The sequence below is a fragment of the Meles meles genome, chromosome 11 (genome assembly GCF_922984935.1).
Source record: "Meles meles chromosome 11, mMelMel3.1 paternal haplotype, whole genome shotgun sequence".
Lineage (NCBI taxonomy): Eukaryota > Metazoa > Chordata > Mammalia > Carnivora > Mustelidae > Meles > Meles meles.
The window spans coordinates 94,153,114-94,165,819 of record NC_060076.1 but is presented as its reverse complement, the minus strand read 5'-3'; the positions used below and the strand labels follow the sequence as shown (position 1 = coordinate 94,165,819).

Here is a 12,706-nt window from a genome sequence, read left to right as displayed (position 1 = left end):
CCCGTGGGTTGAACTTGACTTTTTAGTTAAACCTATGAATGTCTTTAAGGCTACTTTAAGAAAATTAGTGAAATCGTGTGACTTCCTCTTTCTAATTGCCATCAAAATGAATCCACACAAGTAAAGGGTTGGACTTGCACTTCCAGGAAGATGGAATAGACGTGCTTTTCCCTGCTCTTCCCACAAAGTACAACCAAACACCGTGGGTGTGATATATAAAAGCAAATATCAGAAGACTCCTATGGGGGAGGGAAGAGGGCTGGCTTTTCTTTTTGCCTCATACAGCCCAGTCTTGGAGCTGAAGAAGCCAGCAACCTGGAAATGCCTAGTGCAAACAAAAATAGTCCAATAAGATCCTGCTCCCTTTAGCTAGAAAATGAGGAGAAGTGCAGCCTAGCAAGACAGAAAACTTCTAGACAGTATCTGCCCTACTCTAGCCCCATACAACAGAGAAACTGGCCCCACCGGCACTCCCAGCAGCAAAGACAAAGTGGGGAGCCTAGACCTTTGTCAGCCTCAGGCCTCTTCCACTTCGTGATGTCCGAGAAGCTCATAGTGAGCTGGGACTTTCATCCTACCTCGGCAGGTCAGGTCTTGATCTCAGGATTGTAAATTCAAGCCCCACATTTGGCTCCCCAGCATGGAGCATACTTAAAAAATAAAATAAAAATTACTGACAGAACATAAAGCAGCCGTAATAAAAATGTTCCACGGAGCAATTACAAACACAAAGGAAACAAATAAATATAGGAAGCCTCAGCTAAGAAGTGGATATTAAGCATCAAATGAAAACTTTAAAACTGATAAATATAAGACTAGAATACAAAACCCAGTGGATGGGCACAATGACAGAACAGAAGGGACAGGAAAGAATTTGTGAACTGGGAGATAGAACAATAGAAATTACCCATTCTGGGCGCCTGGGTGGCTCAGTGGGTTAAAGCCTCTGCCTTCGGCTCAGGTCATGATCCCAGGATCCTGGGATCGAGCCCCACATCAGGCTCTCTGCTCACCAGGGAGCCTGCTTCCTCCTCTCTCTCTGCCTATTTGTGATCTCTGTCTGTCAAATAAATAAATAAAATCTTTAAAAAAAAAAATAACCATTCGGAACAAAAGAGAGTTTTTATAAATCAGAAAAAAAATGAACAGAGTCTTAAGGATCTGTGAGATATTAACAGAAGTTGAATATTCTGTTACTGAATTCTGGCAGAATAAGAAGGAACGACAGGACTGAGAGAAATAATGACTGAGAACTTCTAAACTTGGCAATACATGTACACCTACAGATTCAAGAAGCTGAGAGAAACCGATGAAATATTTACATGGAGACATCATGTAGTCAAACTTATGAAAGCTGAAGGCAAAGAAAACATCCTGAAAGCAGCGAGAGAATATGCTCGCCTAACTTACAGGGGAAGACGATTGGAACGGTATTGGATTTCTCATCAGAATCCTCGGAGGCCAGATGGCAGAATGCTAGGAGTACTGTCTACCCAAAATTCTGTATCAAGCAAAACATCTTTCACGGTGGAGGGAAAATCACTTCTCCCCAAGTGAAGGGAGACCAAGAGAGTTCGTTGCTAGCATGACTTAAGCTAAAAAAAAGTAGGTAGAGGAAACTCATAAAACAAAGTGACAGAAGAAATGTAGGAACATCGGGACAGAAGAAACAACAGTAGAAACAGTCAAAATATAGGTAAATCCAGCAGACATTCTTACTTGAATTTTCTAAATTATTTGATGTTTGTAACAAAACCTATATAACATTTCAGTGTATATACAAGAAATATTTAAGAAAATTAGAAGTAGGGAAGAGCAACGTGATCCGGGAGATCGGGTTTTTGTGCTTCCCTCAAACTGGTCAGATGGCAGCATCAGTAGGCTGGGTGTTAATGTGCGTATGCGGTACCACCGGGTACAACCACTAAACCAGGCTGTTCTGGAGAGTCACACAAAAACACTATAGAAATAAAAATGGAGTTGTAAAATATATTCATATAACCCGCAGGAAGCCTAGAGAAAGAAAACCGAACAAGTGGAAGCAGCAAACAAGATGGAAAGCTTAGGGCACCTGGGTGGCTCAGAGGGTTAAAGCCTCTGCCTTTGGCTTAGGTCATGATCTCACGGCCCTGGGATCGAATCCCGCATTGGGCTCTCTGCTCAGCCAGGAGCTTGCTTCCTCCTCTCTCTCTCTCTCTCTCTCTCTCTCTCTCTCTCTCTGCCTGTCTGCCTACTTGTGATCTCTCTCTCTCTCTCTCTCTCTCTGTGTCAAATAAATAAATAAAATGGAAAGCTTAAGCTTACCATCAGTAATTACACTAAATGGGGGAGGGATCTGGCCAGCCCAGTTAGGGGAGAGTGTGACTCTTTTTTTTTTTAAAGATTTTTATTTATTTATTTGACAGAGACACAGTGAGAGAGGAAGCAAGCAGGGGGAGTAGGAGAGGGAGAAGCAGGCTTCCCGCTGAGCAGCCTTAATGCAGGGCTTGATCCCAGGACCCTGGGATCATGACCTGAGCCAAAGGCAGACGCTTAACAACTGAGCCACCCAGGCACCCCAAGAGGGAGCGTGCAGCTCTTGGTCTCCAGGTCATGAGTTCAAGCTCCACCTTGGGCGTAAAGAGTACTTTTAAATAATAATAATAATAATAGGGGCTCCTGGGTCACTCAGTTCGTTAAGCATCTGCCGGGGTCCTATGATCGAGCTCCGCATCAATCTCCTTGTTCAGAAGGAGGAACGAATATGAATAAAATGAATTAATATAATCTTTTTAAAAAATTACACAAAGTAACATCTTTTTCCTTTAGTTTTACTTACATTTGTGGTTCTTTAGGTGGAGTATTGCTTCTGGAAAATCCAAAAGGCGATAACAGGTTGGACCTTTTAAAGCTGAAGAATGTTATTACTAGTATTTTTGGCGTGAAAGATACCGAACTGGCTGTCCTCCATGGTGCCACAGGTATGTAGAAAGTTGGGAGCTGGCCTCTGACTCGAGGGGGGTCATTTGGTATTGGTTCTGCCGGCCTTCCTTATGAGTCTGGGTTGGCCAGGCCTTTGGCAACCCTACTGGGATGGTGACAGCTGACATTGTGAACCTGCCCTCATTCCTGCCCAGATGAACAACGTCTCTGTGCCCCTCCGGAGATGGAGCCTTGCACCCTGTCCACTCTGTGTTAGCCTCAGGCTGGGGTCCAGGGTCTCGGAGACTCCCTGCTGTGCTTTGACTTTCGTAAGCGTAGTGCCTGTGTCTTGCTAGACAAGATGCTCAGTAAGACAAGCCTAAATTAAGAAAGAGACATGTAGGGGCGCCTGGGTGGCTCAGTGGGTTAAAGCCTCTGCCTTCAGCTCAGGTCATGATCTCAGGGTCCTGGGATCGAGCCCCGCATCGGGCTCTCTGCTCAGCGGGGAGCCTGCTTCCCCCTCTCTCTCTGCCTGTCTCTCTGCCTACTTGTGATCTCTCTCTCTGTCAAATAAATAAAATCTTTAAAAAAAAAAAAAGACATGTTGAAGTCCTTCCCTCCCCTGCATACTACTAAATGTGACCTTTGGAGACAGGGTCATTGCCAGTGTGATTAGATAATAAGGGTGTCGGCAGGAGCACACAGGGACATGGCCATGTGATGACAAAGGCAGGGCTGGAACGGGGGAACTGCAAGCAGACGGCTGGGAGCCTCCAGGAGCTAGGAGGAGGACAGGGAGAGCTGCCTGCAGGCTCTGGAGGGGGCAGGACCCACGGAAGACCTTGATTTTGAACCTCACCTCCCAAATTGGAGCCAGTAGGTTTCTGTTTGCTGTAAGCCCCATGTTTGTGATTCTTAATGGCAGCCACGTGAGACAAGTACACCCTCTTTGATAAGAATCTGGATGCTCCTTTTCAGGAAATTCTAAATAGCCTAAAAGAGGAGATGTAATTGGCCAACGAACACAGGCGAGCTGCTGGGCCACGAACAGATGAGCAGAGACTAGGGCAGGCTCGCGGTGTCAGATGCTATCACCCTCCCGAAGGAGTGCCGGGAAGCCACAGGTGTGGGTCCAGAGTGGAGGTCCTACAGCCCCTATTCCTCCGGGACCTACCTCAGCCGTGTTTGCCACCCTAAGCAGTGTTCAGCTGTAGATAAATGAGATCTGCCTGTGTCCCCTGTGTCTTGCTGTTTTTCACATGTGTTCGTGAGTCAAACGATCTGTTTTCTTCTGACTATAATTATCATGTTTTAATATAAGGCTTCCTTGCACAGTGAAGTTTAGTATTCTGACGTAGGAGATTTTACGAGGATCTGCAAAAATACTAAATACTAAAAGGAGAAAAAAAATTTGCTGTATGTTTTTGTTATTACTATTATGTGGTTGGTTTTGCAGTGTTCACATCTCCTGCAATTTGCATGTCATTTAATCTTCATTTTATAGAGAAGGCCATGTCCTTTGATAAAGAGGAATTAAGTGGAAACATCACTGCAAAGATAAAGGATAGTTTAATAATAAGTAGGGTCGAGTGAATGACTTCAGCTCTGCACTGTATGTATGAGTGATTTGTTGTTGCTGTTTTTGTTGTTACTTCTAGAAATACGAAACCAGACTGACTTACTGAGTCTCAGTGGGAAAACCCTTCGCGTGGCAGCGGGGTCTGCCCCCGCTGTGGTGGACGGCCCCGGCACTGCGCTCTGCCGCTACATCAACCTGCAGCTCCTGAACGCAGGCCCGCAAGGTGCGCGTCCCCCAGCCGCCAACCCTGCGCCGGCGGGGGTGAGGGGCTGGCAGCCAGGTTTCCGTTCACGGCCTGCCTTGCACGCAGTGCGTTAAGGTGTGCGCTCCGATCTGCCCTGGGGAGCACACAGGCTGGCTTCTTTTGGTGTGTTTGTGTGGAAACACCCTCCATTTGGCAATCAGGAGGTGACTGACACGTAAACACTACCACTGAGTGAAGTGGAATTAAGTGCCGTCGCTTAAATGTTTTTGCCTTTTTTTTTTTCCCCTGGAAAGTATTCTGAAATCTGATGTACACATCCATGCCTCGGTCTGCAGACTAGCTGGCTATTTATTTTTCCTGGATATTTTGGGCCCTCACTGTGCACAGCATGTGTTTATGGAGTATCTCTTCCCCAGCTGTGGGGGTTTATACCCGTTGGGATTTCCATTGTCCTTGCCCCTTCCCCTCTGCAGTCTGGACACCAGGCCCCCAGGCCCTGCTGGTTCTTGGAGCCTCTCCTCTGCAAAGGGGCCAGCAGAGGGACGGGGTTGGTGAGGGGGCTGTGCTCTCAGGACCTGACCCAGTAGTGGTTTCTTCCACAGAGTGTGTAAAGGGAACAGTGGGCACACTCCTTCTGGAAAACCCCCCTGGGCAGAATGGACTCACCCACCAGGGCCTTCTGTATGAGGCAGCCAAGGTGTTTGGTCTTCGCAGCAGGAAGCTCAAGCTGTTTCTGAACGAGACTCAGACACAAGGTGAGATGACACCACGTGCTACAGCCACATTCCATTGCTGATTGTGTTTTTGCTCTTTTCTAGAAATTTGCCATATTAGATTGTTAAAATAATAATTAAAATGATGACTGCTTTTTGCATTGAAAATAATGTTAAAATACATTGGTAAGTTATTAAAAACACATGTTTCTAGATAAATTAGCATCTATTTACCAATTCTAAGATCACTCTCTTCCCCAAGGGTCGGAACGGTGACAGTATTGTAGAACAACAGCTCACGGGCAGCTTGTAACTGGCGTGGTGCCCCCCCACCTAGCGTGGACAGAGCATACTTGCAGGCGCTTTCTCAGCGAGCCCCGAAGATTGGAGAGCCCAGGCCTGTCACTCGGGAAGGAGACGGCGGTGGCCCCGGCAAGGCCCGTGGCACCTCGCTCCAAATCCACTCTGGTCTCGGTCCCGTCACTAGCCCCATTCTCTTCCTTCATCCTTGTCACACGTCAGGTTGCTCCCTGTCACCCGGCTGCTGCTGGAGCCTTTTCCCCAAACGGCTTCTGTTTGCATGGCCATCCCTCCTGTTACAGTAACTCAAACCTGTTTATTCATTTAGCCTCGCAGCCTGGGTCTGCTGGACGCTTTGGCGGGGGCTCTCCGTGCTGGGGGCAAGTGCCCAGAGTTGTCTTGTCCTTGGTTCTCTGCACTTTGAATGTGCTCTGCCCAGGTGTACGTGTCTTGGTAAAAGGCTTCTTCAGTCTTTCTCAGAGCGCCCACCTCCGTGCACATGCTACTGGTCTGTCCCCAGTGCATCTCCGTCACCTGCTAGAGCCTTGGTATGTGAACTCTAGTACTAGATTAATCCCCACCGCTGTGCTGCATCTGTGTCTGGTCTGAGGATCTGCGTCTCTCCTGCAATGTTTCTGTTGCCTTTCAGAATGCCATGTAGCTTTTTGTTGACCGCCTGATAGGAGGATTGGGACACCTGACCTGAGGTGAAAAGTTGGGGTGAGGCTGGCTGGTTGTCTAGCATCAGAAGTGTCCGTACTTCTGTCTCTTCCGGCTCTAACCCCCTTGTCCTGCAGAAGCCCACAGGGGATGGGATTCGGTCTTTGGTTACGTGATTAGTGCTCAGTCTCTGGGGACCCTGTGTCCCTGGGCCATGACCCCAGCTTCTCTTTTTCTTCCTCCAGTGAGAGAGGGCCTGGCAGGGCTGGACCGGGTTATGTCCCTTCCTCCAGGCCAGTTAGGCCCTGGGTTTTTTGGTTTTTGTTTTTTTGTTTTTTGTTTTTTAAAAAGTACTTACTTATCAGGAAGGACTTGGGCCATTTTGCTGGGATTCTTGTTCTAGAAGTCTTTTACATTTGTTTTCTCCCTCATGTCCTCCAAAATTGCCTCCTTGGGGAGCCAGTTGATTTTTTTTTTTTAGGCACACTGTCTCAGTTCCCTTCACACCTCCTTTTGTGTATCTCTTTTGCTGTTTTCTTAGTGTTTACTGTGGGGATTACAGTTAACGTTCTAGATTAACAACAGTCTGCTTTGAATCAATACCAATCTGACTTTAGTTATGAAAACCCTGCCCCATCTGTATTCTTGTCAGAAACTGCTTTGTGTGCCCCAAAACATAAATTTTTTTTTTAAAGATTTTATTTATTTATTTGACAGGGAGAGATCACAAGTAGAGAGGCAGGCAGAGAGAGAGGAGGAAACAGGCTCCCTGCTGAGCAGAGCGCCCGATGCGGGACTCGATCCCAGGATCCTGAGATCATGACCGGAGCCGAAGGCAGAGGCTTTAACCCACTGAGCCACCCAGACGCCCCCAAAACATAAATTTTTAATTGTGTCTTATGTATTTGTCTTTTAAATCATCTAGACAACAGAAAGTAGAGTTATAAAGCAGACATAGGGCGGCACACAGCAGTTACCATCGGCGTCCTTGCGTCCCAGCCTGAGGCCCTCCCGTGGTGCTGGGTGCCCTGTGCTTTTGTGTATTTGGGGTGTCTTCATTGCTCCTCAGCTCGGCCTTCACTCCCTCATCAGCCGGATTTGGCCAGAAAAGTTCTTATTTTTTTCAGAGTTGAAAGCCTGGGGTCTTCCAGTACTTTTCTGCGTGTGCACTCTGCCCTGGACACACACGCGGCTTTCTGAATCACGCCGTCCTCGACTTTGCCCCCAGACTGTAAGCCCTCTGTCACATGCTGCATCTGCAACGTTGCGCCCCCGGCAGCTGTGGGCTTTTGGTTTGCCTGACTGTGTTACCCAGCCATGCCTGCACTTTTCCTACTGGGCAGGTTCCAGGTTCGGGTGAATGGAGATAAGCACCCTTTGGGAGCCCCCCTGAGGGGGCCCCAGTCACGGTAGGACACACACGGCGCCTTTGCTCTGTCCTCCTGGGACCATGGGGTCTTCAGGCTGGGAGGGTCAGGCAGCCAACCACAAGTGGGACAACCATAGATCTTTCTGCCCCACAAGTTGCCTTCTCGAACGTGGCATTCGTGTGGTTACTGTGAACCTTTGATTGTGCCTAGAATCCTGATGACAGTAGTTGGTGGAGTTTCTGTTGAAGCCCCATGTAAAGGAGCATTTCATTGCTTGGGGACACTGTCAACCCAGACCCATTTCACCTCAGTTACTCGGGGCCACAGGGAGTGTTTGGACAGCACGAGGGCCAGAGCCTCATAAGTCTGTGTCCAGGCTGGCCTGACGGATGGCTGTGAGACATATATGTGTCTTCTCAGTTCTAGAGGCCAGACGCCAGGTGTCAGCAGGGTCGCGTCCTCTTTGGAGGCTCCAGAGCAGAATCTGGCCTTTGCCTCTTACCACTTCTGGTGGTTCCAGGCGTCCTGGACTTGTGACTCTGTCACCCCAGCCTTGGCCTCTGTGGTCATGGCCAGTTTCTGGGAAGTAGAACAGGACATGTCTTCTGGAAGGCCCACTGCATTCTCTTGACTGTCTTCTCGGTGGTGAGGGATCTGTTTGAAATGCACTCTGGCTGTGGATTCCTTATTCAGGGCCCCAGCATTTGTGGGGAGGACGGTTCACTGGATTTCCCAGTCTGTAGACCCCAGGCTTTTTCTTGTCTCACTTTGATAACCTTTAGTGCCAAAGCTTTAAGCCACCAGGACTGCCAGAAAACCAAAATGTTCAGGTATCTCTTGGGATTCATGATTTTTGGCTTAGAGGTTTCCCTCAACTTCCTTCCCTTGTGTAGTTCCTTTTTATTTTTTTTTTTTAATGCTTTCTATTACACTTTAAAATTTTCTGCCCTGTTATTTAAGACTCAAGCCTCCGTTGCACCTGGGTTCCTCTCTGTAACCAAACACACCTCTGTGCCTCCACGTGGCTTTCAGGGGCTCCCTGTGTCTGCAGCCCTCGCTGGCTTAGGGCTCCACCCTCTGTTGAAGCGGCCTGTCTGCAGCCTGTCCACCTCCCCCAGAGTTGTCTCCTGTGCGTTCCTCCCTTGACGGTGTCCCCGCTCAGAGCCCCCACGGCTTTCTTATTCCCCACATGCGCTGGTCCCCAGGGGCAGCTGAGCCATGGACTGAAGAGGCACCGTCGTCTGTGGTTCTGTGTGTGTGCTGGCACCTGGCTGCCACCAGGGCAGAACCCCGTTTGTGAGATTCTGCCCGTGACTCACAAAGCAGGCCTTGCCTGTGCTCCCAGTGTGACCTCACTGTGCCCTGAGACCTCAAAGGCTCAGTGATCTGATCCCCGAGAAGCCTGGGTCTCTTTCCAGCCCAGTGTCTCTGCCCTTTTCCTCTCAAAGTTGTCTTTTGTAAAACAGTACTAATTCGGTCAATTAGGAGGATCACATAATGACTTCCTGCTTGTTCCAAAAGATGCTCAGTGTCATCTCCAGGCCCATAGCACCTGCAGTGGAGGCGGCTTCAGGAGTGATGTCCAGCTTTCCTGCTGGGACGAGGGCCGGTGGAAGGTCCTTCCCTTTGTTTTTGTTATTGTTTTGTTTTGTTTTGTTTTTGATTATGTTCAGTTAGTCAGCATAGAGTACATCATGGGTTTGTGTTGTAGTATTTAACGATTCCTTAGTTATGTATAACACCCAGTTCTCGTGTTGGGATTAGCACTGGTCCTTCCCTTTGAATTCAGATCTGCTAGAAGAAAAACCCAGAGGGCAAAGAGCATTTTAAGGTTTTCTTTTCTCTCTCTCTCTCTCTTTTTGGGATTTTTATCTATTTCGTGTGTTTTGAAGATTTTATTTTTTTGAGAGAGAGGGATAGCGTGAGCATGAGGGTCAGAGGGAGAGGGAGAAGTAGGCTCCCCGGTGAGCAGGGAGCCTGACTGGGGTCTCTGTCCCAGGACCCTGGGATCACAACCTGAACCGAAGGCATACAGTTTACCAACTGAGCCACCCAGGTGTCTGTCTGTTCAGTATATTTTAATCAGTTATGTTTGTTTTACACCTTTAAATGCTCAGAGTTCTTGTCGTTGTATCCGCTCCCATATTCTGTGACACGAGCCTTCAGTCTTTGGTAACTCTGTGTTGTGGCCTCCTAAGATGTTATAGGCTTATCATGTCCTTACACTCCCCCACACCCTACACGGTGATTCCTCCTGCTGTAGGGAGTTAAGATTTGGAGACCACAAAGGTTCTCTGTGGGCCTAGGAAGCACCTGTTTGGGGCAGGGTGTGTGGACATCTGGGCCAGTGCACGGGGCTAGTTAGTTTGAAGGACATTCCTCCAGAAGGTCTGCCCAGCACTTCACCCAACTGTAGGAAGTTAGGCGCCTTTGACAAACTCAGGGAAGAGGCCGCACAAGACCACTGTCATTTCTGCCAACTGTAAGTTCACCCTCAGGTTTGATAATTTACCAGCAGGATTTATGGAACTTGCTGGAAACTATTGAACTTGGGTTTTTTATAGGGAAAGGTACAGAAGGCCAAATCTAGGGGTCCAGACATGGGGCCTTCAGGGGCCCTCTCCCAAGGAGTCGTGGGCAGTGTTCCCTCCTCCCGGCCCCTCAGCGTGAAGTGATGCACACAGTGTGTTACCAAACGGGAAGGCTGCCCAAGCCTGGGGGTGGTCCAGAGTCTACAGCGAGCCTTCATTACATGGGCACAGTTGGTTCATTGCCCACCCAGCTGCACTGTGTTGGGGGATAGCACATGACTGAAAGCTTCCACCCTAAGTCCCATGGCTGGTCTTTCTGGTGTGGCTGGCTCCACGCGGAGTCCCCTCGTTAGCAGAAGCTAGGAGGGGTATTCAGGGCCCACCATAAACAAAACACTTCCATCACTCAGGAAGTCCCAAGGGTCTAGAGGGTCCCCCAGGAGGTGGGACAAAGACCAGACCCATTAGGGTGAGGCCAGATCCTATACAGAAGCAGTCAACACCCCCCCCCAAAAAAGCAGTCAACAGTTTTTAAATATTCACACAGAATAGGTAGAACATTTACTTTTTTTTAATCTTCTTTCCATTCTAGAAATTACAGAAGAAATTCCCATGAAGACTTTGAACATGAAGACTGTGTATGTTTCTGTATTACCCATGACGGCGGAATTCTAACATCATTTTCCACGTGGCGGAGTCCTTCCCACGCCACATGCCTGTCCCCTGCACACACAGAAGATGTTTCCTTCGGAGGCACATATGATTTGCTGCTTTGGGTTCACAGTTGAAATAGGGGTGATTCCTCAGGTGACTTGGCGCCTCGCAGTAATACTGCGAGTAACCCGGAGCTACCGCACAGCCACGGGGAGGGCAGGCTGCACCTCTGCTCACTTCTGCACTTGCACAACGTGGAAGTGATTTCAGTGGCAGATTCATATATCATTCTGTGGCCTTTTCAGACTTGTTTGAGATGTCTTGAAGGTATGTGTTAAATATTTCTGCTACCTGGATTTTCCTGGGTAATTTGATGGAATATTTGAAGTTTAAGTAAATTAGAACAATAAATAAATTTTCTCTCAGATAATAAATGTATTAGAAGTAATTTATTCTCCCATAGTCGAATGAAACTTGAAATGTGTAATCTTTAAAGAACACAAAAGCTTCATAGTGACCTCATTATTAAGACATAGCTAACCATCTAATTTCACTTCTTCCCAAAATCCTGTGTCAAAGAGGCAGATGCCAAGACAAAATCAGCTGCAGGAGTTTATTGGGAGAAACAAATGAGGGATAAAGGGAGGGGGCAGGCCCCTGTGGACAGAGAAGAGGAAGAAGGGAGGGTTGATTAGAAAAAGCCCAGCCTGCAGGGCAACCTGGGGACGTCTGGGTCGGGCTGGGCTTCCCCATGGAAAGAGTCCAGAGGTGGGCAGACATGACCAACTTCGCCCGCCCACCTTGGTCGGTCCGTGGCCGGGCACTGCTGGGGGGGGCAGCGGAGCAGATGCCTCAGAGGATCTGAAGGAGTGCCCTGGCAGGAGGCCGTCCACCAGCTGTATCAGGGTCTCCTGGAGACCCTGCTACAATTAATGCATTTCAACTCCACAAAGTTGGAGGGGAGGAAAAAAGAACAAGTGTGGGTCGGGATCATTGGAATGCCTGTGCACTGCTGTTGAGAATGTGAGATGTGGCCGCTGTGGAAAACTGAATGGATGTTCCTCAAAAATGGAAAAATGTTCTGGCAACCTGGATGTGTGCCCCAAAGAACTGAAGCCCGGGTCTTGAAGAGATTCAGCGCCCCAGCTAAACTGTGGCGCCACTCCATATCCAGCATATACGCACAGTGGACCAGCACTCAGTGTCTACGGAGAAGGATGAGCCTTGGGGCCATGGTGCTGAGCGAAGCAAGCATGGAGAGACGAGTGTTCCGAGACCCCATGTCTGTGAGGTCCCTGGAGGAATCCAGCAACCGAAGCTGCAGCAGGGAGGGGAAGGGGGACTTGTTCAACGGGAACGGTTTTGGTTTTGCAAGATGGAGTTCAGAGGTCTTTCCACCACCGTGAATATAGTTAACACTACCGCATGGTTCCCATAAAAGTGGTTAAGTTGGTAAATGTTAGGTATCTGTTACCACAATTTTGAGGTATTTTTAATGTCAAAGGGACAGAAGCCACCCCGAAAGAGCTCCCACTGGCCAAAGCTGGAGCAATTTGAGCGAAAAAATAATTTAGTATTGGATTAAATCCAAAGAAATGTTCCTGAGTCCATACTGATATCAGTGACTGAGAGAGAAGTGATAACTTTGTAGCTACTCCCCCTCAGGGTGCTGCACCCTGTGTCCCCGCTGCTTAGAGGTGGGCAGTGCTTGGTGACCTACTTCCTGTGGAACAGAAGTCAGCATCAGCCACGGAAGCGTACGCTTTCCATATGATGAGAGTGGTTCTGTGGTC

The 12,706-nt window shown here is 48.4% G+C and overlaps 1 protein-coding gene across 3 annotated transcripts in view; it reads left to right on the top strand.

Moving 5' to 3' along the window:
• Positions 1-11,338, top strand: part of IARS1 (isoleucyl-tRNA synthetase 1) — a 68,146-nt gene extending 56,808 nt beyond the window's left edge. For 2 of the 3 annotated variants that reach the window (XM_046022629.1, XM_046022630.1), the window contains exons 31-34: positions 2,835-2,960; positions 4,560-4,703; positions 5,288-5,440; positions 10,852-11,338. In XM_046022629.1, coding sequence (XP_045878585.1) covers positions 2,835-2,960; positions 4,560-4,703; positions 5,288-5,440; positions 10,852-10,934 — 506 coding nt within the window. In that variant the 3' untranslated portion in view covers positions 10,935-11,338. Of the gene's footprint in view, positions 1-1,286; positions 1,697-2,834; positions 2,961-4,559; positions 4,704-5,287; positions 5,441-10,851 lie in introns of those variants that run through there. The other variant, XR_006820774.1, reaches the window with a different exon arrangement.
• Positions 11,339-12,706: the final 1,368 nt, after the last annotated feature.